We start from the raw sequence: 25,530 nt of genomic DNA, 5'->3' as shown, positions 1-25,530 counted from the left end.
CTTGATTTTAGTACTAACTGGCAAGATGCATTGTCTCTTTGCGAATTTTCGTACAACAATAGCTATGAAACGAGTATTGAGATGGCTCCATTCGAAGCGTTGTACGGAAAGACATGCAGATCCCCTCTGTATTGGGATGATATCTCTGAAGTTCCTGAGACTGGACCTGATATGATCAGAGATATGACTGAAAAAGTAAAATTGATTCAGAAGAAAATGAAGGCAGCCCAGGACAGACAAGCCAAATATGCCAACCTTCGACGTAGACCGTTGGTATTTGAGGCAGGAGACCGAGTGTTCCTGAAGATTTCACCTTTCAGAGGAATTGTCAGATTTGGCAAGAAAGGGAAGTTGTCTCCACGATACGTCGGTCCATATGAGATCCTCGAGAAGATAGGAGATCGTGCCTATCGACTCGCCTTGCCGCCTTCGTTATCCGGAATACATGATGTCTTTCATGTATCTATGCTGCGGAAATATCTCCCTGATGACTCGCACGTGATTCAACCAGACGAGACTGAGCTGGACGAGACATTGAGTTATGTCGAGAAACCGATCCGGATTATTGATCATAAAGAAAAACAGCTCAGAACGAAGATGATTCCGTTGGTAAAAGTACAATGGACTCGTCATGGTGTTGAAGAAGCTACGTGGGAGACTGAATCTGATATGAGACAGGAATTCCCAGCATTATTTCACTAATGTAAATTTGGAATACATTTCTGTATATACTCCTTGTTGATATGATAGATTGCTTGTGATTTCGAGGACGAAATCATATCTTAGGGGGGGAGGAATGTAATGCCCGAAAATTTAATTCTAGTAATCGGTAATTATTGATTTATAATTTGATATAATTACGAAAGGATTAATCGGGACACGAAATAAGAGTTCATATGACTTGTGTAAGTTTTGGACAGAAGTAGTGGCGCCCGAGCGGTAGATTACGACCGCCCGAGCGCCAATGTTCAGTAGGAAAATGCTTCGGGCAGAAGAGGTGGCGCCCGGGCGGTAATTTGTGACCGCCCGAGCGCCAATGTGCAACCCGGAAAGGAGTTGGACAGAAACTACTACCGCTCGAGCGCCGACCCAAATTCAAGAAAAAAATGACGCGTATCATTAACCGAGCAACTAGGATATATATACATATATAGGGTCGTTTATTTCAGTAAAAAAAAGAAAAGAAGATCGAGAAAAGTTCCTGTAATCCGTCCGTCTGAACTGTAATCCGACTTCAGTACTGTAATCCTATCGACGTAGGCTACACTTTGACGTAAGTTTTGCTACGTTTTGACATGCTTTGAAATTATGCTATTGTCAGAATTGAATAGGATTCATATATGATGTTCTTGACATGTTAGACATCATAGAATCGAAGTCAGATTAAGAAACAGACTGATTATGGAATTGTTATGAATTTTAGGGTATATTGATTTATACCGGACAGATTTGAATTATGACAGGATTACGGATTGTATTGGATATGAGTTATAGATTGTAACTGTTATCGGGTAAATTGGTATTGACGGGGATATTGAAATTGTACCGTTATACCGTTGATTTTGAATTAAATCCAGATTGATCAGATTGTTATGATATTGACTGGTATATTGATATGGGATTATTGATATTGTCAATACCAGACAGGCTTTGAGTTCAAGACTTGGACTGAGCCAGGAACCGACGAAAGAAAGGTATAAGTCAATGTGGTATTGGGAGATGGACTTGAGTCGGTTTAGACTTGGGTTTCCCTAAATCACATACTTTACTTTATTGCATTGATATTTGCATTGTTTGATTGATATACTTGTTTTCTTGAGTTATAGATTACAGGTATTAGAAGAGTAATCTTATGACAGAAGTGCCGTTAGTGGTGGGATCACCACGGGCACATTGCACGATGTCATAAGATGGTGTATTGGCGGTTGTGCCAAAGACTGTCACTGGATGTTTGGCTATCGATGTGGATAGGATGGTGGCTTTTTCTATTACTGTTAATCAGTATTGTATCGATGTGGATAGATTAGTAGCTCTTCTATTACTGTTAATCGATGTCATATCGATGTGGATAGAATTAGAGTAGCTTCTATTACTGTTAATCGGTACTATATTGATGTGGATAGAATAATAGCTTCCTCTATTACTGGTAATCGATACCGTATCGATGTGAATAGAACTGAAGTCTTTTCTATTACTGTTGATCGATACCACATCGGCGTGGATAGAACTGGAGTCTTTTCTATTACTGGTAGTCGATATACGCATGCCAACTTCTGGAATCGGGATCCCTAGACTAGGATTGTGTCTAGTCTGAATGATGTAGCTACGAGTATTGTCGACAGTTTGATATTGATTATGTTTCAGACTTTGTTACATATATCTGTTACCTGATTACATGCTTTATATTGTTTATATGATTGCATGTTTCGTTGATTTATACTGGGATAATTCTTAGTGCATTCAATAGCAGCCACCTTGCCCCTCGCTTTTCAGCGATTCACGTTGGGTTTTCTTCAAACAATCGCGTCGCAATTCGTCTCGGATCAACCCTCGCATCTTTCCCGCTTCATATCGTTGTTTCGGTAGCTTTAAAGATCAAGGCATGTATATTCTATTGTTCCTGCATCGATCTCGTCATAATGTGTTGTGATGTTTATAATGCGTACAAATCCATGTATGTTGTAAAAAAGTTTGAGCAAAAACGTTTGAAATGATTTTTAGATCCAAATTTTTAGATCTAGAAATGTGTCTGCTGTCATTTCGATTACTGCGAAAATTCAGTCGATTTTCTGGAAAAGGTTTAAACATATAAAACGTAGTACTTTTCGATACCTTCGATTTGACAATAAATTCGTAATTTTTGGACAAGAAATGAGTGAATTATGATCATTTTTGTGTGATTGTTCAAACTGTGTAAAAAATGTGTTTTTTTTAAAGATTTTCGAGCACAACCGAGTGTGCGGTGCACAAGCGGTAAGATTTTACCGTCCGAACGCAAAGCATTCTGAAAAAAAAACTTCTAAATTTTTTTTGTCTTGTACATGCATGCATAATGTATTAGTATGTTCGACATGCAGAGAAAATATTTTATGCTTTTGAGATATGCTAAATGTCTTGTGACTAATAATGAATGTGTTTGGAAGCCGGTGAACGTGGCCGGAGATCTCTCCACCCCGGGAAAGCAGAACCGGGTTTAGATCAGGATTGGAAATTGGTAAAGTATAACCATGGACTAATCCACCCGGTAAATCATGACCGGGAATCTCATGTATGTGGTAGTGGACATCCCTGCCAGCCCAGTACTGTGGTTTAGTCTGATCAGATGCATTTATGTATGGGCCACTTGCTTTGAAACATATCTCCACGTAAAATGATGAAGTTTATGCATGTTCAAATATGTATGATGTAAGTATGTTTGTGAAAATTTTTACGATGTGTTGGCACGTCTATGATTATGCCAGTACGTTCAAATTTAAGTATGTACGTTCTACTTTAAAGATGCATGTTGTTTTAATATGTATTACTTGTTATTCTCAGTTTATGCATGTTGAGTCTTTAGACTTACTAGACTTGGTCGATGCAGGTGATGACGAGCATAAGGAAACGAGTGGTGGGGACCAATGAGCCGACTCGGTATGCGCAAGAGGCTAAACCTGAGGACAGCCTATATTTTTAAGAATTAATGCACGTTGATTCAAATACACTGATTTTCATTAGATTGTTTACAATGTTTAAACAATTACTTTTTTGCAAAATTTGTTTGTAATTGTTTTATTTTAAATATTTTCAGACGAACAGATTATTGTAACGCAATTTTAAAGTTAATTATTTATTTAAGAAAAATTTTATTTTTCCACAAATTTTAAATAGTTTAAAAACCAGAGTAAGTTACATATAATTTCTTGTGGAGTTGATCTCATAGTAAACACAGTTCATCAAGTTAACGGAAAAGTGTAGGAAAAGAACAGAAGATGTAAAATGGGAAGTAAAAATGTATTTATTGATGCACATTGCTTGCATCCCAACAAATGTGAATTTATAGATGTCAAATGGAAGAAACTAACATGTCAGGATAAGTATTAGCAAACATGAAATATATTTTTTGTTTCATTCTGGAGGCGATAACCAAACATAATACACACAAATATATGAGATCAACCACAACAGAAGAATTGATCTTCCAACCTATACATAATGAAATTACATGTAAATTGTTACTGTTATCCTGTCTAAACTGAAAAATTGTCAAAAAGAAGAAAACGACAGTATAAGGTGATCAACAGGACGAACAAAACTTTATTTGGTGGGAATCTTGATGAATGATATTCACACTTTAAAGAAAATTACCCTGAATATGAGCTGGTGAAGGCATCAAAGTGACATAGGTTGTCTTGTCTTCATTTTGTCTTTCATCATGAGTTCTTTATCAACTGACCTGTTCTCCAATCAAATCAAGACCAACAAGTAGAAACGTGACACCTTGGAAAAGTAGAAAGTAAAAATGAAGACCATGAGCAGACAAAAGGCTTCTGATTGAAGCAGTTAGCAGAAGAAAAGCAAGAGCTAGCTCTTTTCGATAAATCTTGTTAGTTTTCTTGACCGGTTTCTTCACTGTTTGTTCCTTCAATAGGGTGAGATCAGAAAGACCATTTTCCAAAGCTCCCCTATTGATCTGTGGTTGGATAAGTGATTTCATATCCTTATCAGCAGCAGCTAACAAGTCGGATTCTGAAGACCTTCCGGCCTTTTTGGTGACAATCCACTCGTAAGAGCTGCCTAATTGAAAGAGTCCAGATAACATGGCATTGAATTTAGTAACTGACATAGTGTTTTCAAATAGGAGATAGGGGGCAATGAAAGGGATGGATTTTGGTGAGGGGAGTATGTTAAGGAAAGTCATTAGGATAGGAACGAAGCAGATCACCCACGTAGGTAGCTCAGCTTCGGGAATGAACATTGTCAATGGAAGAACTATGCAGAATAATGTGAACGAGTAGAAGGGAAGGATGAGTTTTCGAAGTAAGAAGAAGAAAAATATCAAGTTCACTTTCTTCCATATTGATATCTGCAGAAAAAATCAGCATCCGTGGATCATTAGTGAGGCTTTCATCTGAAAACTATCAGAGACTTTTAAACCTAATATTAAACGCACCTTTGATTTCAGGACAGCGGGAAGGCACAACCGGAACAGCTGCATAGGACCAGAATGCCATCGATGTTGTTGCTTCCTGTAAGCTTCAAACGACTCAGGAACTTCACATAGAACCTAAGTTTATATGCACGTAGAATACAATTGCATTAGTCATAATAGTCAAGCATCTTCAAAAAGTAGGAACGGCATGCTGGCTGAAAAACAAACTGGAATGACTGATTTTTTTTGCACCTTAACATCATTGAGATATATGAACTTCCAACCATTGAGATGGGCACGTACAGCAATGTCCATATCTTCTACAGTCGTCCGTTCAAGCCAACCGCCAGAATCTTCCAATGCTTGGATCCTCCAAACACCGGCAGTCCCATTGAAACCAAAGAAATTCAAGAACACCCCATTAACCTGCTGTTCTACCTCAAAATGATAACACATATTTATGTTCTGGAGGCGGGTCAACAGGTTCTCATCCTTGTTGACAAATGTCCATCTTGCCTGAACTAATCCCAATTCAGGATTATCCTACAACAAACGAACTTGTTTTGTCAAATTAACCGCGATTCAGGAATGAAAAAAATTAAAGTAAAAACCTTAAAATGTGGAACTGTCTGCTTGAGAAAATCAGGGGTTGGTTGAAAATCTGCATCAAATATAGCAACGAATTCGTAATCCTTCACATAGTCACAGCTCATGGCTGATTTAAGATTCCCAGCTTTATAACCGGTCCTAATCAGACGATGCTGATAGATTATGTTAGTACCCTTTTGGCTCCATTTAGAGACCTCCGATTGAATCAACAACTGAATATTTTCATCATCAGAATCGTCAAGAATTTGAATTAGCAGACGTTCTCTCGGCCAATCTAGTTGACAGACTGCTGATATAGAAAGCTCATACACCTGTACGAATAATGCAGATTTAGATATTTCATCTACACGACAGATTCCAAATCTTTGAATGACACTTTCTTTCCACTTATCCCATCAGACCAAGCTTAAGTATTCTTACATTGTCTCACTGAGCAACGCTTAATGATCTAATAACAACAACAAATCAAACACTTAGCGACAAATAGAAGAAATATCGGAGGAAACTATATCATACCTCCAGCTCGTTACACATAGGAATTTGAACAAGAACCATGGGGTAATTCTGAGTTTCTCCTTCAAGATCTTTATATTCAAAAGGATCACCATTTATTGTAGGTTCAATCTTCTTCAACTTGATATATAAGAATCCCAAAAACAGAATTAACCGATCCAACGATTGGATTAAGAACAGAACTATACAAAAGTTCGTTAAAGAAAGCACAAATGGGGCAATATATTGAGCTCGAAACTCCAACCAAGCCGCATAAAAGAGTTGGAACAGGCCTTGGATATCATAAGTGTGCGGAATGTGAAGATTTGGATTCTCAAAATAACGCCACCCTTTGAAATAAGCTACCACCTCAAAACCAAGAATTCCCAATAAAATCATTAAAAAGGACTTTATAACTTTCAACATCAATTTACCCTTGCCTAGTTTCTCGCTAGCAAAAGCCACTCCTTGCCTAAAGATCAACCTCTTCTTGATAACTCCAAGAAGACCCCATAGTATGGCTCCAAGCCAAGCCACACAGCCGACAGCTCGATTTGCTTTAAGAAGCAAAACCCATTTCACTTGCTTGGAATTTTTAAGCCGGCTCTTGTCCACTGGCCTGAATGCAGCATCAGGGCCATCTATTTCAAGAATGGAGAAATTAGGATTTTCCATCTTCACTATCACTGGAGTTCCTTGAGCTGTATCTTTAGTCCACCAAAAGAAAAGATTCATTCTGGGAGCCATTTTCTTGTTTCCTCTGCAGAATGGTGGCAAAATTTCACCCAGCGAGGAGAATAGAGAACGACCCTAAATTCAAATACAGGTTTAAGAGATAAAATGCATCAAATCTTTACATCTCAAGAATATACAAAAGAACAAAGTAAAATTGACACCACCAACTATGAGAAAATAGCCAAAATGATATAAAAAAAACTTTCATTAATAAATAGCTACTTCTGTCTTCAAGAAACAACGTAAAGCAAAGTTTAAAAAGAAAGAAAAGTCAAAATAAAAAATAGTTTAAAAATATTGTCAAATATTCTTTGCACACAACATTACACAAAGCAAAGCACCATTTCACAGAAAGGTATATAGCATCTACCAGAGAAATAATACCTTTAAAAAATGGATTCCATTTACTCTGCAAATCCCTAAATTTTACCACCTCGTAAACATGAACCTCAAAATCTCGCCTTTATAATTTTTCGAGTGAAAACAAAGAAGAGGATCCCAAGAAAGCATAAGAACCCGATTTCTTGAAATGGCAAATCCAAATAATCACAAACATAGAAAGGTGAAAATCTCGGGCATGCTAACTCGAATGAAGAACACGATTCACACAGTTAAAATTGTACCGCAAGTGGATAAGGTGAAAGTATGACACTGTAATATAGCGCAGATCCTTTGCTCAAAATGACATGCTTACAGTAACCATTAATCAAATCATGTTTCTCATAATGCAATGCTTTAACTTTTTAGAATTGTCTAAGTTTATGTTACAGAGTACTATATATCTGTTAGCAATCAAATAATTCGTAACTTTCTAATTAATTAAATTTGAGACGAGTTCTTAGTTTCGAAACTCAATTGTGACAAAAAACTCTTCGTTCAACTCAAGAAACCGAGTGATATACTTACAATCGAAACATAATGTTTATCTAACTTTATGGATACATATATATATATATTTCTGGTAAAGTCAATAGCTATATATTTTCCTAATGAAAACTTATTAATTTTTGTTGGTTTGTCTTTAAATGGGAGGATTTATTTATTTTATTTTCGACTTCTTAGCATAAATCTCATAAAAATAATATTTCGATTAAAACGTAATATTTTTTCACGAATGAATAAAATTTGAAATGTTAAGTGATTTCACATTATTCAAGGACATGGCTTTTGCTAGTAACACCTGTCGTAATTATACTCTAGTCTATTATTTATATTTAAAATAATATAATAAAAAAAACAAAAATAGGGCCAACAAATATTATAAGTCAAACAGATTAATCTAAAGAATGTTTGTTAACGAAATATTTATAATAACATTTTTTTATGACATGATACATTATATATATTAAAATAATAAATGTATCTAAGATATAATTATAAGTATGTATATTTATATTATATGGAAAGTTACTAATTTGATATTATATAGTTGTATATTTGCGATTTTAGTCATCTATATTCTCAAATGTTAGACTTAGTGATGTATTTTAAATTTTTTGACAATTTAAGTCCTTTTTACATAAGTGCTGATGCGACACTAAATACATCAACATGTCTAACGTATCATTGTCATTTGTCATTGTATCTGCGTCTAATAAAAAAGACTGAAATTGAAAAAAAATCAAAAAAATTTGATTAAAATTGAAATTTTGTAAGACGAAAAACTAAAATAAAAAAGACAAATGTATAAGATTAAAATTTCAGTTTTCTGCTTGTGAATTAACAACCACACTAAAAAGTATTAGAATTGAATTGTTTTTTTTTAAAAAAATTAGAATTGAATTGTTGAGACAGTGTTGGCTTAATCAAAACAAAAATATGTTTGCTGATGAATGCAACGGTACATAATTAAACGCCAACAATTTAATAATACTAAAGTCCGCATTTAAGACAGCAACAACCCATCTTCTAATTATTAAGCAATTATTACTCTTATTTTGACCCTCAACATTTAGCTCAAATATTTAGACCAAATCTATTACGAGACGATGTCACATAAATAATTTTTAGAGTTAAATAATTTTTTCAACATAAAAATTTATATTTTTTACGAATCAAATCGGGTCAGAAATCTGGCTCATAAAATTGATATAGGATACTGTCAAATAAATTTTTTTTAATTTTAAAAGAAGCCTCCATATAAAAAATATTTTTTTTAATTAATAATAAATGGCATCAAAGTGGCCAACTGTCCAACTTGTTCGTTTCACGGCCCACGTATGCACATTTATTCCGGGGGTGAGTATGAAAATCATATATACATCTTATTGCAAATTATTTTAATTTGGTTTCTGGGAAATTATATGTATTTTATTAAAAATAAAATATCCACCACCATCAGAATTCATATATATATATATATATATATATATATATATATATATATTATATGTTCACCCGTCTCACAAATAGAAATATGTGAAACTGTTTCACGAAATATATATATATATATATATATATATATATATGTATATATATATATGAGTAGATTTTTCGTGAAATAGTTTCACATATTTCTATTTGTGAGACGGGTGAACATATACATTTTACGCTAAAAAATAATATTTTTAACATAAAAAATAATAATTTTTTTAATTAGCATGTGAACTAAGTTAATTAAGGCACCCTAACAGATTTTGACGTATTAGTGGAGGGTCAAATGATAAGACAAACGGCTAATTATTAGTTATTTAGTTAATTAATTAATTAGATAAAGAGAATACCATCAAGTCTAGTGAAGGAATTATGTTTGGTAGATTGGTTCTACATTTGTATTATTAGTGAACGTGATAAAGAAAAGTGTCGGTTTAAAATATTCTATTATTTATTTATTTATTTTTCTCTTTCTTTCTTATTTTTTTTTTTGGTGAATGTAATAGAACTCATTAATTTAGAGATATAAATAATCCAAACTAAATCAAATATTATTAGGTTTGAGCTTGGCTCGTTTGGATTTTTTGAGGAGCTCGAGCTTCTATTATCATGCTCGAGCTCGGTTTTGTATTGAGCTTACTAAGCTCGAGAAAAGCTCGAGTTCGGCTCATTAAAATCTCGTTTATCATGTTAATCAAGTCGGACTCGAGCTTGATTCATTAATAGCTCGTTTATCATGTTTAACAAGTCTGGCTTGAGCTCGGCTCATTTTCGAGCTCGTAAAGTGTGAGAACCCGAGACTAAAATAGCTTTGATGGCATTTTGGTAAATAAGTTGAAAAATATTCAATTTATTTTGATGGCATTTTCGTAGATAAGTTGAAAAATAATGAATTAATTTTAAGGACAAAATGGTAATGAGTGACATATCTTTTTCATATGAAGCCCAAATGATTTGAGATTTGGATATGACGTAGAAAACTCAAAGATAAAGAAGTTTCATGTTTTGAGTTTTGAAAAATTTGATTGTTTGACTGATTCGAAGGGATATACCGAAGTTAAAATGTTATTAATATAATATAATATAATATTAAAAAAAAATAAAAAAAAAAGAAAATTTAAAACTTGAGGCGGTGGAATTGAAATCTCAATTCCACCAACTCAGTAGCTTTCGACAGAGAGAGAGAGGTGAGGAGAGTGATTTCAATTTTTCTTTTCGATCGTGCGACTTATCGGTTTATCCAATCGACGAACCGACTTCAGTTCTGGGATTGTTGACACGAGGTCTTCGATTTGAGGTATAAATTTTATAGTTTTGATGATGTTTGAAATTCGTCGATTTTTGGAATAAATCCGATAAATTGTTAAATCATACAGAAACTGAAGATTGTTGAATATTGTATGATTTTAACGAGGAAGAGATGATTACAGTGATGTTATTTTGAATTATTCTCAATTTATTATAATTAGAGAATTTTAATTGTTGGATTGAGATTGAAGAATTATGTGTCGGTTATATATGCGGTAGAATAACCGACAATAAACTCGTATTCGAAGTCGGAATTGAATTATGATATGATTATGATTTGATATGAATTTTTGAAGTTTCAAATGATATTTGAAACTCATATTAATGATTTTGGAGTATGTAATTGATTGGAATGAATATGTTATTGATGTAGATAAAGTATTATACTGATATCTTCAAGCTACATCGACTGGAACAAAGAATTGAGGTATGTTGCGACCGGGTAACATACGACAGGTATCTGTATTATATGATATATGATTGGATTGATTTGATTGGATTGGGTTGGAATACGTGTCTATGTGCCTATTTAATGATTTGATGTGGCATACATGACATTGAGATTGGAGTATCGATGTATAAAATAAATGTTTTGTTAACACACATCATTTTATGCATACATCGATACATGACATGCACGTTGAGCTATGATCCTTGGATACCCTGATATGATTTGATTGGATTCCGGGGTTTGTGAACACAATCGCTATGCCGGTATTATATGACCCGTAAAGCATAGACAATTGTGGCCCCATATGATTGGATATGAGATGTGGGATTGACGACGCTTCGTCGACGTTGTCATATGTGTATTCCCATATCGGTCGGTGTGCCAGCTCGAGCATTGATTTGATTTGATAGCGATTCGATTGATTCTGACATGTGCTCAGTGGATGGGCATTTGACCTGATACCTCCACGACATACATGCATTGCATACCATATATCATCGTTTAGATATCTGTGGTATATATGATTGGTTGTTCCATACGGAGCTTTGCTCACCCCCAAGGGGGGCTGTTGTTGTCTTTGTGTGTGGACAATGGCAGGAACTCCAGGACATCAGGAGACCAGAGAGGATACTTCTGGAGGGAGCCACAGCTTGGGCTGAGGTTTTATGTTTATGTCTTGTTCCCAGTATATATATATGTATATATATATGTATCTATATACCGGGGCATGTCCCGAGGATATGAGATGTTTGTATGTGATTGGTTGTGATTACGTGTGGGCATGATTATGACGTGAGATTAAATACTATTTTTAGTATTTAAATATCAGAAGAGATATTTTGGGCTCATTGTAAAGAAATTTTAAACCCGTTTTCCGCTGTGATTAATTAAACCCTAATCAGATTGCATTGTAATAACGATTAGGAGTTAAGGGCCCCACACTGAGTGGTATCAGAGCATAGCTGGGAATGCTCTATTGAGTCTTGTGTACACTTGAATAGGCACAAATGAATTGTGCGTATGTGTTTGACTTATTTGTATTACTTGCTCTTATGTGATTTGATTTGAGTAAGTATCTGATGAGATTGATGATATGAGGTGATGAGATTATGAAATTGATATGACATTGTGATATTCATCTTTTGATTTGTAGATGGATCACACAAATGAAACTGCGAGTAGCAGTACTGAGAGGATTGTTGGGCAATTTGAAGGATTGTCCATGGATGTTGTGATGGCTCGATTCCAGGATCTGAAACCACCAAGGTTCTTTGGCACTGAGAGTGCTGAACGAGCTGAGGCCTGGTTGAAGGACATCGAGCACTTGTTTAATATTGTTGAGTATTCCAAGGCTCGGAGACTGAAACTTGCTTTGTATCAGTTGAAGGACCGAGCTAAATCTTGGTGGGAAGCCGCTGAGATTGGACTGAAAGAGGCTGGGACTGAAGTCACATGGGATGTCTTTAAGGCCCAGTTTTTGGAGCAGTATTCCCCTCCTTCTTATTATACTGCTCAGGAGAATGAGTTTAATAATCTGCAGCAGGGAACGATGACTGTTGCAGAGTATGCTTCTAAATTTTCTACATTACTGAAGTATGCACCTCACGTAGCTGGAAATGCGAGGGAAAAATATAACAGGTTTGTAAATGGTTTACATCCTGTTTTATATACATATGTTGTTTCTGGATTGCCTACCAGCTACGCAGAGGCAGTTGAACGAGCCAAGGCAGCCGAGGCTGGACTTAGGCGGGGAGGTCCACAGTATACTCCTCCACCACCGGTGTCAGCTCAGCAGCCTACCTTGAGGCCGAGAGGTAAGAAGTTTAAGAAGACTGGCTCTGCTTCTTCGTCTTCTTCGAGTTCTAGTGGATCACAGAGAGGGAGTCCTGTGATTGCTCCCTACTGTAGTCATTGTGGAGGCAAACATACTATCGAGCAGTGTCGAGGTATGTTTGGTACTTGTTATCAATGTGGGCAGGAAGGCCATTTCTCTCGAGTATGTCCGAACAGGGGTACGACTTCTGCTCAACCCCAGCCAAGATTTAGAGGTGGCCCTGGTATGATGAGACCTGCTGTTCCTGTTCCATCTTTTCAGCAGTTGAATGTCCCACGATATCGAGGACCGGGTGGTCAGAGTGCCCAAGTTCCTCCTCAAGTGAGAGTGTATGCCATGACTGAGGATCAGGCGAGAGAAGCTCCTGGTGGCGTGATTGCAGGTATTTGCACGCTTTGCGATTATCCTGCACGTGTTTTATTTTATACAGGAGCATCTCATTCATTCATATCTCATGCATTTGTTGCATCTCACGATATTGAGTGTACCCCGTTGTATGATACTTTGTCAATAGCCACGCCAGCAGGGAAGATTATTTTATCTGAAAAAGTTGTGAATAATTGTGTATTGATATACGAGGATAATGTGGTATTTCTGAATTTGATTGTCCTCCCTATGCACGACTTTGATTGTATTGTTGGCATTGATATCTTGACGACAAATCGAGCTACCGTTGATTGTTGTCACGGAGTGGTTCGATTTCGACCGATTGATGGACCCAAGTGGAATTTTTATGGCAAGAGTTCCCTAGCCAATATTCCATTGGTATCTTCCTTGGAAATGTCTCGATTGTTGACTAGCGGAGATGAGGGTTATCTTGTCTACGCTATTGATATTTCGAAGAAGGAGTCTTCTTTGTCTGAGATTCCAGTTGTGAAAGAATTCCCGGATGTATTTCCCGATGAGATTCCTGATTTTCCTCCTCATCGAGAAGTTGAGTTTAGTATTGATCTTGTGCCGGGGACTGCGCCTATTTCTAAAGCTCCCTATCGCATGGCACCATTGGAATTGAAAGAATTGAAAGAACAATTACAGGATCTTCTCGATAAGGGATATATTCGACCGAGTGTATCACCTTGGGGAGCTCCAGTTTTATTTGTTCGAAAGAAAGATGGTACGATGCGAATGTGTATCGACTATAGGCAACTGAATCGGGTTATTGTGAAAAACAAGTACCCACTTCCTCGTATTGATGACTTGTTTGATCAGCTTCAAGGTACTTCTGTATACTCGAAGATTGATCTTCGTTCTGGGTATCATCAAGTACGAGTTCGAGACGAAGATGTACCCAAGACTGATTTTCGTACGAGGTATGACCACTATGAATTCTTGGTTATGCCTTTTGGTCTCACGAATGCTCCTGCTATCTTTATGGATTTAATGAATCGGGTCTTTCGAGATTATCTAGACCGATTCGTTATTGTTTTCATTGATGATATTCTTGTGTACTCGAAATCGAAAAAGGAGCATGCTGAACATCTGAGACTGGTACTTCAGACTCTTCGTACTAGTCATTTGTATGCCAAGTTGTCCAAATGTGAATTATGGATGGACAAAGTGGTATTTCTGGGCCACGTCATTTCGAGACATGGCATATCTGTTGATCCTGCGAAGGTCGAAGCTGTATTGAATTGGCCAAGACCTACAACTGTTCCTGAGGTCCGTAGCTTCATGGGTTTGGCTGGATATTATCGTCGCTTTATTGAAGGATTTTCGAAGATAGCTAAACCTATTATTCAACTAACACAGAAGAATCAGCGATTCATTTGGTCAGATGAATGTGAAGCTAGTTTTCTTGAATTGAAGACGAGATTGACCACAACACCTGTGCTTACTATTCCTTCAGGTACCGGAGGATTTGTGGTGTGTACAGATGCGTCTGGTAAAGGTTTGGGCTGTGTTCTGATGCAACATGGCAAAGTGGTTGCTTATGCATCTCGTCAATTGAAATCTCATGAAACTCGTTATCCTGTTCATGATCTCGAATTGGCTGCCATTGTGTTTTCTTTGAAGATTTGGCGCCATTATTTGTACGGAGAAAAGTTTGTTATCTATTCGGACCATAAGAGTCTGAAGTATCTCTTTTCTCAATCTGATTTGAATATGAGGCAACGCAGGTGGATGGATCTCCTGAAGGATTTTGATTGTGAGATTCAATATCACCCTGGATCGGTGAATGTTACTGCGGATGCCCTGAGCCGTAAAGTTCATGATTCTGTTCTAGCTTCTGTCAATGTCGCCAAGGTACATGAGGATATTTGTACTTCTGGTTGGACTTTTCACTCGAATTGGAATTCTGTCACTGTCTCAGCATTGCAAATTGAGCCGAATTTGATATCGAAGATTCGAAAGGCCCAACGAAGCGATGCTCAGATTCAAAAGTCGAAAGAACTTGTATCTGCAGGACATCAGTCTGGATTTCAGATTTCTTCTGATGGTTCTTTACGACTTAATGGTCAGCTGGTAGTTCCTGACGACTCTGATTTGAAATTGGCCCTTCTTCGAGAAGCACATTGTAGCAAATACAGTATTCACCCTGGAGGTCGAAAGATGTATTTGACACTGAGACCTCAATTCTGGTGGAGACGTATGAAGAAGGACATTGCTGAGTTTATTTCAAAATGTCTTGTCTGCCAGCAAGTGAAAGCCGAGAGAATGAAACCGGGAGGATTGCTCCATAGTCTTGAAATCCCGAAATGGAATTGGGAGCATATTGCTATGGATTTTGTGACTCATTTATCTCGTTCGCCCAAGGGCTGTGATGCTATTTGGGTGATTATTGATCGGCTTTCGAAATCTGCACATTTTATTCCGTATGAACGGACTTATTCTTATAAGAGAATGGCCCGTTTATACATTGAGAATGTTGTGAGACTGCACGGTGTGCCAGTCTCCATTGTATCTGATCGTGATCCCAGATTTGCTTCTAAATTCTGGGGTAGTTTTCAGGAAGCGATGGGTACGCGTTTGACTATGAGTACTGCTTATCATCCTCAAACTGATGGCCAAACCGAGCGTACGATTCAAACGTTAGAAGATATGTTGCGTGCTGTGGTGATGGACTTCAGAATGGGATGGCAAGATTCCTTACCATTGGTTGAATTTTCTTATAATAATAGCTTTCAGACGAGTATCGGTATGGCACCGTTTGAAGCTTTATATGGGAGACGATGTAGATCACCGTTATTCTGGGATGAGATTGGTGAGAAACAATTGACTGGACCTGAAATGATACAGGAAATGAACGATAAGGTTCAGTTGATTCGGCAGCGGATGAAAGCTGCTCAGGATCATCAAACGAGTTATGCGAATAAACAAAGACGACCCTTGGAATTCCAGAAAGGTGACAGAGTGTTTTTGAAGATATCTCCCTTTAGAGGCACTGTTCGATTCGGCATGCGAGGGAAGTTATCTCCTCGTTATGTTGGTCCATACGAGATTCTGGATCGAGTTGGTGATCTTGCGTATCGATTGGCATTGCCACCAGCTTTATCTGCCATTCACGATGTGTTTCATGTTTCCATGTTGAGGAAATATGAACCGGATCCATCACATATACTTGCACCTGATGAGATTGAACTAGATCCTTCTCTTTCCTATATTGAACAACCTGTTCGCATTATGGATCGAAAGGACAAGATATTGAGAAACAAATCGATTCCGCTAGTTCGAGTGCAATGGACACGGCATGTTGTTGAAGAATCGACATGGGAGTTGGAAAGCAAAATGCGAGAATCATATCCGCATTTATTTGATATTGATCCATCTGTTCCATTGTACTCTATGTATTCGGATCCCTATTCTGATTTTAGTTTTGATATGTACTATAACTGGTGACATATATATGTATGTTTACCAATGTTATGTATATAGAGATGTTTGAGATTTCGAGGACGAAATCTTTTAAGAGGGGGAGAAATGTGAGACCCCGAGACTAAAATAGCTTTGATGACATTTTGGTAAATAAGTTGAAAAATATTCAATTTATTTTGATGGCATTTTCGTAGATAAGTTGAAAAATAATGAATTAATTTTAAGGACAAAATGGTAATGAGTGACATATCTTTTTCATATGAAGCCCAAATGATTTGAGATTTGGATATGACGTAGAAAACTCAAAGATAAAGAAGTTTCATGTTTTGAGTTTTGGAAAATTTGATTGTTTGACTGATTCGAAGGGATATACCGAAGTTAAAATGTTATTAATATAATATAATATAATATTAAAAAAATAAAAATAAAAAGAAAATTTAAAACTTGAGGCGGTGGAATGGAAATCTCAATTCCACCAACTCAGTAGCTTTCGACAGAGAGAGAGAGAGGTGAGGAGAGTGATTTCAATTTTTCTTTTCGATCGTGCGACTTATCGGTTTATCCAATCGACGAACCGACTTCAGTTCTGGGATTGTTGACACGAGGTCTTCGATTTGAGGTATAAATTTTATAGTTTTGATGATGTTTGAAATTCGTCGATTTTTGGAATAAATCCGATAAATTGTTAAATCATACAGAAACTGAAGATTGTTGAATATTGTATGATTTTAACGAGGAAGAGATGATTACAGTGATGTTATTTTGAATTATTCTCAATTTATTATAATTAGAGAATTTTAATTGTTGGATTGAGATTGAAGAATTATGTGTCGGTTATATATGCGGTAGAATAACCGACAATAAACTCGTATTCGAAGTCGGAATTGAATTATGATATGATTATGATTTGATATGAATTTTTGAAGTTTCAAATGATATTTGAAACTCATATTAATGATTTTGGAGTATGTAATTGATTGGAATGAATATGTTATTGATGTAGATAAAATATTATACTGATATCTTCAAGCTACATCGACTGGAACAAAGAATTGAGGTATGTTGCGACCGGGTAACATACGACAGGTATCTGTATTATATGATATATGATTGGATTGATTTGATTGGATTGGGTTGGAATACGTGTCTATGTGCCTATTTGATGATTTGATGTGGCATACATGACATTGAGATTGGAGTATCGATGTATAAAATAAATGTTTTGTTAACACACATCATTTTATGCATACATCGATACATGACATGCACGTTGAGCTATGATCCTTGGATACCCTGATATGATTTGATTGGATTCCGGGGTTTGTGAACACAATCGCTATGCCGGTATTATATGACCCGTAAAGCATAGACAATTGTGGCCCCATATGATTGGATATGAGATGTGGGATTGACGACGCTTCGTCGACGTTGTCATATGTGTATTCCCATATCGGCCGGTGTGCCAGCTCGAGCATTGATTTGATTTGATAGCGATTCGATTGATTCTGACATGTGCTCAGTAGATGGGCATTTGACCTGATACCTCCACGGCATACATGCATTGCATACCATATATCATCGTTTAGATATCTGTGGTATATATGATTGGTTGTTCCATACGGAGCTTTGCTCACCCCCAAGGGGGGCTGTTGTTGTCTTTGTGTGTGGACAATGGCAGGTACTCCAGGACATCAGGAGACCAGAGAGGATACTTCTGGAGGGAGCCACAGCTTGGGCTGAGGTTTTATGTTTATGTCTTGTTCCCAGTATATATATATGTATATATATATGTATCTATATACCGGGGCATGTCCCGAGGATATGAGATGTTTGTATGTGATTGGTTGTGATTACGTGTGGGCATGATTATGACGTGAGATTAAATACTATTTTTAGTATTTAAATATCAGAAGAGATATTTTGGGCTCATTGTAAAGAAATTTTAAACCCGTTTTTCGCTGTGATTAATTAAACCCTAATCAGATTGCATTGTAATAACGATTAGGAGTTAAGAGCCCCACATAAAGCATAGAATTGAGCTCAAGTTTGAGCTTGATTCGAGCGAGCTTGTTAAAAATTAAATCTATCTATGAAATAATTTTAGATCAGGCATAAAAATATAAATTCATTCATAAAATACCAAAACGACAATAATAACAACTACAAATACATAAACTCATTATATTTATACTGAACATCCCAAAATAATACATATAGCATCCAGATAACAAATATTCGTCATAGACTGATATCTCCATATAAATAACATTAGAATAACTTCACTCCTTTAATAATACATTCGCTGTGTCCAAATAAATTTAATTTTTTAATAAATATAAATTCATTATATTTAATTTGATATAATATTTTAGGATAATAACTTGTAAAATTACTCAACGTGTATATGACTTGGTGATGCAAATTTTTTGGGGAAAAATAATAAGTAGGTGTATTTCTGTTAATTTGTTATGTTTTAAAGAATATTTTAGTATAATGATATGGAACTAAGATAAAAAAAAAAATCATCTTTTTTTTCAACTATGTTTTGTGTTCAATTTATCTATTGACATTAATACTAATATTTTTATTTGTTAACTTAACAAATGAGTCAAGTTCGAGCTTACGAGCCACCTAAACGAGTCGAACTCGAACTTACGAGCCACCTAAACCAGCCGAGCTAGAGCTCGCAAGCCTATTATCAAACATGTTTGCAAAATTAAATTTTTGAGTTCGAATTCGAGCTTGGCTTGATATGATAAAAAAACGAACTCAAACGAGCTTTTTATCGAGACGAGTTTCGAATAGCTCACAAACGGCTTGCTTCATTTGCATCTCTACGTATGATGGTTGGATTATAGAATTTGAGAGGCCTAAATTTTTTTGGTCAGTATAATGAAATTAAAATTTAAAATTCTAATAGAGTAGGTCTCTTGTGAGATAATCTGTGAGACGAATTGACCAAATCTATATTTGAAATGAAAATTAATACTTTTCACTGGTCGAATCGGATTAGAGATATATCTCACAAAATTAGTATGTAAGACGATCTCATAAAATTTTTGTGCTGACATGTGAGACAGATCTTATAAAATTTCTATGTAAAAATAAGGTATAGACTTATTTTAGCTGAATTAACAAACACAATCTAATGAGTAAGGATAGCAACGAGGCGGGGCGGATGTGTCATCCTCATCTCCATCCTCGAATTCTATTCTCGCCCCCGCTTTTTTTGCGTTCGATAAATCCTCAATCTCGAACCTGAACCATAGGAGATCAAATTCTCATCTTCGTTTCAAAAATATTAATGGACGACGAAAATCCGGAACTTATTATTATGTTTTTATTATTAATGATAATATTAATATTAATATTAATATCAATATTATTTAAATATTGTTATTAATTTTTTTAAAAATAATAATATTATTATTTTAGTATTAATATTAATAACAATAATATCTTTTTCGGAATGAGTTTGAGAATAAAGTTAATATCCACGTACTCGTCCCGAATTATTTTGAGAATTTATGTATTAAAAAAGAAGTGGAATAAAAAATAAAATGAGAGAGCTGGAAAGAATAAAACAAAAATGCTTCACCGACAGGTGCTACAGGTACAAACATCTTCCCAACTAGCGGTAAGAGTATATGCCTAATTGATAGGCACAATTTTTGTGTGTAGATTATATATACAACAAATAATATATGATATCATTTATTTACACACAAAAAAACTTGTTTTTTTAAGAGAAAAATCTTGTAATTTTTTTTATATTTAAAACAAAAGAATCAAGTCATCTATATTACTTTCTAACACATAGGAGACAAAAATATCAATGAGTAGATCTCTTATGAGATAATTTTACGGATCTATATCCATGAGACAAGTTGATCATATTCATATCCGGAGTGAAAACATAATACTTTGATATAAAAATTAATATTTATCCATAAATCAGGTCGATCGTGTGATATGTCTCACAAAATTGATTGATGAGACAGTCTCATAAAAGTTTTGTGAACACCAAATGTCTAGCCATCATTTACAACATTCTCAGATTTTTTTCTAAGTTTTCAACAGATAGAGACTATAAATATTAGATTGTGGGATGATTTAGCTTTCAATGAAGGCCAACTGATGAAAAAAGAGGCTCATGCACTCATTGCAGCTATTTGCAAGCTCAGAATGCAAACACACTAGAGTCAATCTCATTTTTAGTTTAGTTACATCATCGTTTATCTGATGGCTATTTAATTATATCGTAAAGACACCAAAAATTATATCCAAAATTCTACATACTTTCACAAATTCTTCAGCGTTTATGCTGACACTTGTTCACCTGTTGCAACTTTGTGCTTTCGAAATATTCTACATGAAACCATTAAAGAGCATAGAAAGAGACATGAACAAAATAACTGAATACGCTCTCTTTTTTAGAACTACTATTATGTTTGGGAGACAATAAAGAAGATCGAAAAAAATTCTTCTTTGTTTTATGATGCGTGCAACCATTGGTACAAATTATCCATAAAAACAACCAGTGGAATGTCTTGCCTTGACTATACAAATATACCATTTAAATAGTTTCAAGATTTTAAGTAACTCTACTTTCAATCTTTGTTAAATATATCCTAAAAAAACGTATAATGATGCGCCTATGACATATCCTCTCAAATATAAACTTACTGTGTTGATTGAAGATGGAACTGGAATCGCAAGAGTAGTGATTATGTTTGGGGAAATTGTCACATTTTTCTTTGGCAGTCCTGTTGAAGAGTACATCAAAATCAGCAATCATAGGCAAAAATACATATAAATTAAGATTAATATTTTACTACTCAATGTATATCTCACATATGGTGTAGGACATATAAGGTGAGAAAAAATATCGAATTTTTAGGTATGATAACGATATGAAATTTGAAAATTTCGATGTGTATCGGAATATCAAAATAATATATAAATTTTTTAAAATATATAATATTTTAAAACAATAAATTAAAAAATTAAGAAATGTAAGGTTTTTTTGTGTATAAAACAGTATATGTCGATACAGTATTGAAATCTCGGTATACCATATAATTTCGGTATGATAGTTATACGTACATTTTTTGTATAGTATCAGTATAAAATTTGTTTATACCATAATTATCGATATGGTACAATACGGTATACCACCCCTATAGACATCGATGATAAGCCACAAGAAAGAAGGCCATATATTTCAGTTAAAATTGGGTAGGACCGTCACAAACAGTGAAAACATGGTTTCAATAATTGTTGAAAGCGTTCGAAAATATGCATGCTTCACTCCAACAATATCTAAACAAAAAATAGATATCATTAGGAAAGCTAAATAATGTAAGCAAAGAAAGGATCAAAGCTAGCTACCTTCCACATCTTCGAAGAGATACATTCCTAGCCGAAGTGAAACATACGACACTATTATTGAAATAAAGGATGATGAGCTTCTAATTGAGGAGTATACAAAACGAATTAAGAGACGGATTGCATGCAACAAAAAAAGTGCTACTATGACGAACAAATAAGGGAAACATTTAGACATTTCTCATTGCATGTGTTATCAATACTCGTTTCACTTTTTTTAAGTACTCGTTTCACTTTTTATGCAACTACTTTCTCTTTTTTTCCCCTGAATTTGACATATCACATAATATAATTAGTTATATATAATTTCGATTTCACTATCTAAAAATAATTTGATTTCATTACTATCACACGTACAACTCACGTTCATCGTTCTAGTATATATAAGTATAAAAATAAAATACATACAAAATGGTAGAAAATGTTAATGCATTAAATCCATCCAAACTCTGCGGATGAGAGACGTTCCCTCTCCTCCCCATTCCTCACAATCATAATCCTTCCAGTGTTGTATATATACACACACACAATCCCCAAAGTATTCCAATATCAGCGGAGGCTCGTTTTCTTGCTTACCTTTTCCAGCAAAAATGAGCCCCTCCACATTCCTCGCCATCTCGGCCGTGCTCCTCCTCTCGACCGCCACCTCCGCCTTCAATGTCACCCGAATCCTCGACCAATACCCCGATTTCAGCGACTTTAATGGCCTCCTCACCAAGACCGGTCTCTTCGCAGATATAAACAGCCGTGCGGCCATCACCGTGCTTGCCCTCACCAACGACCACATTGCAGAACTCGCAGGCAAGCCCGAGGATGTTCAGAAGCGTCTTCTCAGTACCCACATTGTGTTGGATTATTACGATATCTTGAAACTCAACAAGCTTCGGGATACAAAGACAATTCTCACCACACTTTATCAGGTCCATATTTTTAGTTTTAATTGTTAAACAGTTAAACTCCAATGATCTAAAGATGGATATTAAATAATGTATTTGAGGTTCATGAAAAATGATTAGACCCTCCCCACCCGACGTGCATTGAGATATTATGGGACCGCATGTATTGACATGCAATTAAAGATGGTTTCATTTTATATATCTAAGTTTAATTTAGCTTGGAATAACCCGAAAATCATAACTTTTGTTGCTGTCTCTAGTCCACCGGTGTTGCCGATGACATGCAAGGGTTCCTCGACGTTATTCACAAGGCGGACGGGAGCATCGTCTTTGGCTCAGCCATGAAAGGCGCCCCACACGACATCAAAGTGTTGGGCTCCGTCGCTTCTCAGCCATACAATATCTCCATTCTCAGCATTTCTAAACCCATTTTCGCACCAGGAATCGACGGCTCCTACAAGCCAGTTTCAGCACCGCCCCCGAAAGCTGCTGCTGCTCCAGCCAATAAAGTGCCTCCTCCTGCTGTTGCTGAAAGCCCCGAGGAAGAGGTGGCTGATGCTCCCGCTGAAGCTGACGGTCCTGTGGCTTCCGACGCTCCTGCTAATGCTCCTGCGGCTGACGCACCTGCCGATGCTCCGGTGGCTGACGGCCCATCTGCTGATGCCAATGATCAACCCAAACCCAAAAGCGCAGCGGTGAAACATGTGATTTCCGGCATGTCTCTTGGGTTCGTGGTGGCGTTGGCTTCATTACTTGTAATTCATTAAATTAAAGTATTGGTTGTTAAGGATCGATAATTTAATGAGAATTTTGTGGGATATTTGTTTTGAATATACCATTGAGAAAATTCAAATAGATTTTTTTTTTTAAAATTGTCATTTAGAGTTCTAATTACAAGCGATTATCAATTTTATACTTAGTTTTGCGTGAACTTACTTTAGTCATTTTTTATTATATCGTTACCATATTACACGCATGAGTATATATATTTAATGATTTTATTTTGCATAGCTTTTATAAAAATTATATATATATATATATATATATATATATATATATATATATATATAGACCATCTTTTATCTTAAATATGTGTAGTTTTACTCCATCTCTGAGCAAGGTATGTTATCCGATGCATATGTGAATTAGCAACTAGTATACATAATGGAGACAGAGGATTTTTCTATTGGATTATCGTTTTTTTTCACACAAAGCACAACAAAAGTTTAAAAATTTTAGTTTTCACGTTTAAAACGTTCGTTTGACGTCATATGATTTAAACCATTCATAAGGTGTTTAGATCTTATTTACCTTTGTGTATATAACACATGCTCCAATTATTCTGGGTTTTAAGCGGATGTAGCTCTTCTTATAAATCCATACAAACAGATCTTTTTCCTTCGATTAAAATTAAGTCAACGATCAGAAACTTTGTACCTCGTATAGATTACACTAGAGATATAAACGAAGTTTGTGTTGAGATCGGATCGCTGGAATTTCAGAAATCTAGAGGGGCGGAGCCAGGAATCTGGCACTACCCGGGCTAGAATTTTAAACTCTAACATCCTTTAATATTTTAAATTGATCTACCCGGGCTAATATCAAATTTATTTAAAATTATACAAAAATTTACATATAAATTTTTGTAAAAAAATTTGGACCACCTGGGCTAAAGCCCGGGTACAGCAAGTTGTACCTCTGCCCCTGATCGGACGGCGACGCTGTGGAAGGATGGTGGCCGAACTATTTTCTCCAAAAATATAGGGGTGACTGATCATTTTCCTTGTGAGGAGAGATAGAAAAGACAAAATTTTATGTAAAAGTTATGTTATTTTATATAAACTTTAATGAAATATTTATAAGTTTTAATTTTTGATATAATCAGAAATCCTACTTGAATCATGATACAATAGTTACATTATTCAAAATCTCTCATATATGTATTTTCTACTCTTGAATATATATTTATCTGTGTATCCAAATATATATGATATATATAACTTTTATTTACTTACTCAATTAATTAATAATCTATTCTAGACTATTTTATAATGTTTTATGAGAATTTTACACTTAGTAGTCATCACAATTAATATTATTATTTAATTAGAAGATTCTAAATTTATTAAATAAATAATTGTGAACTCGTTATAACTCCGATCGACAATGAGACAGTGCCGATGTGTCGAGGGTACACTTCTCGCAACCAAAGCGTAGAAAATAAACTGGCTATGATATCATGGTTGGAGTACTGTTTTCTCGCACCCAAGACACAATGAGAGTTTAAAAATTTTAGTTTTGGCATTCAAAACTTTCCTTGAGCAAATCATAGGGTGTTATATCTGATTTATCTTTGTGTATTTAACGTCGACTTTAATTATTCCAATTTTTAAGTGGATATAACATTTCTTGTAAATTTCTATGAATGCATCTTCCTCTTTCTTCAATCATCAAATTAGTCTATGATCAAACTACAGTCGTAAAACAACTGAGGATGTAC

At 35.5% G+C, this 25,530-nt stretch overlaps 2 protein-coding genes across 3 annotated transcripts; one reads left to right on the top strand and one right to left on the bottom strand.

Annotated features, from left to right (window-relative positions):
• Positions 1–4,123: 4,123 nt before the first annotated feature.
• LOC140831102 (probable xyloglucan glycosyltransferase 5) lies at positions 4,124–7,687 on the bottom strand. Of its 2 annotated transcripts, none has more exons than XM_073194875.1 (6): positions 7,352–7,687; positions 6,257–7,042; positions 5,743–6,051; positions 5,384–5,674; positions 5,153–5,266; positions 4,124–5,065 (listed from the first exon to the last, which is right to left on the bottom strand). In XM_073194875.1, exons 2-6 carry the CDS (start codon positions 6,977–6,979, stop codon positions 4,427–4,429), a joined length of 2,076 nt encoding a protein of 691 aa, XP_073050976.1. In that variant the 5' UTR covers positions 6,980–7,042; positions 7,352–7,687; the 3' UTR covers positions 4,124–4,426. The 2 variants fall into 2 exon arrangements, with proteins under 2 accessions (XP_073050976.1, XP_073050978.1); XM_073194877.1 differs by having other exon boundaries at positions 6,257–6,992.
• Positions 7,688–22,674: 14,987 nt separating this feature from the next.
• LOC140829846 (fasciclin-like arabinogalactan protein 3) lies at positions 22,675–23,862 on the top strand. The gene is made up of 2 exons (XM_073193128.1): positions 22,675–23,054; positions 23,291–23,862. The coding sequence occupies exons 1-2, from the start codon at positions 22,725–22,727 to the stop codon at positions 23,795–23,797; spliced, it is 837 nt and encodes a 278-aa protein (XP_073049229.1). The 5' UTR covers positions 22,675–22,724; the 3' UTR covers positions 23,798–23,862.
• Positions 23,863–25,530: the final 1,668 nt, after the last annotated feature.

The sequence above is a fragment of the Primulina eburnea genome, chromosome 4, assembly GCF_022965805.1.
Source record: "Primulina eburnea isolate SZY01 chromosome 4, ASM2296580v1, whole genome shotgun sequence".
Lineage (NCBI taxonomy): Eukaryota > Viridiplantae > Streptophyta > Magnoliopsida > Lamiales > Gesneriaceae > Primulina > Primulina eburnea.
The sequence above is the reverse complement of the archived record's forward strand: the minus strand, read 5'-3'. Positions and strand labels throughout refer to the sequence as shown.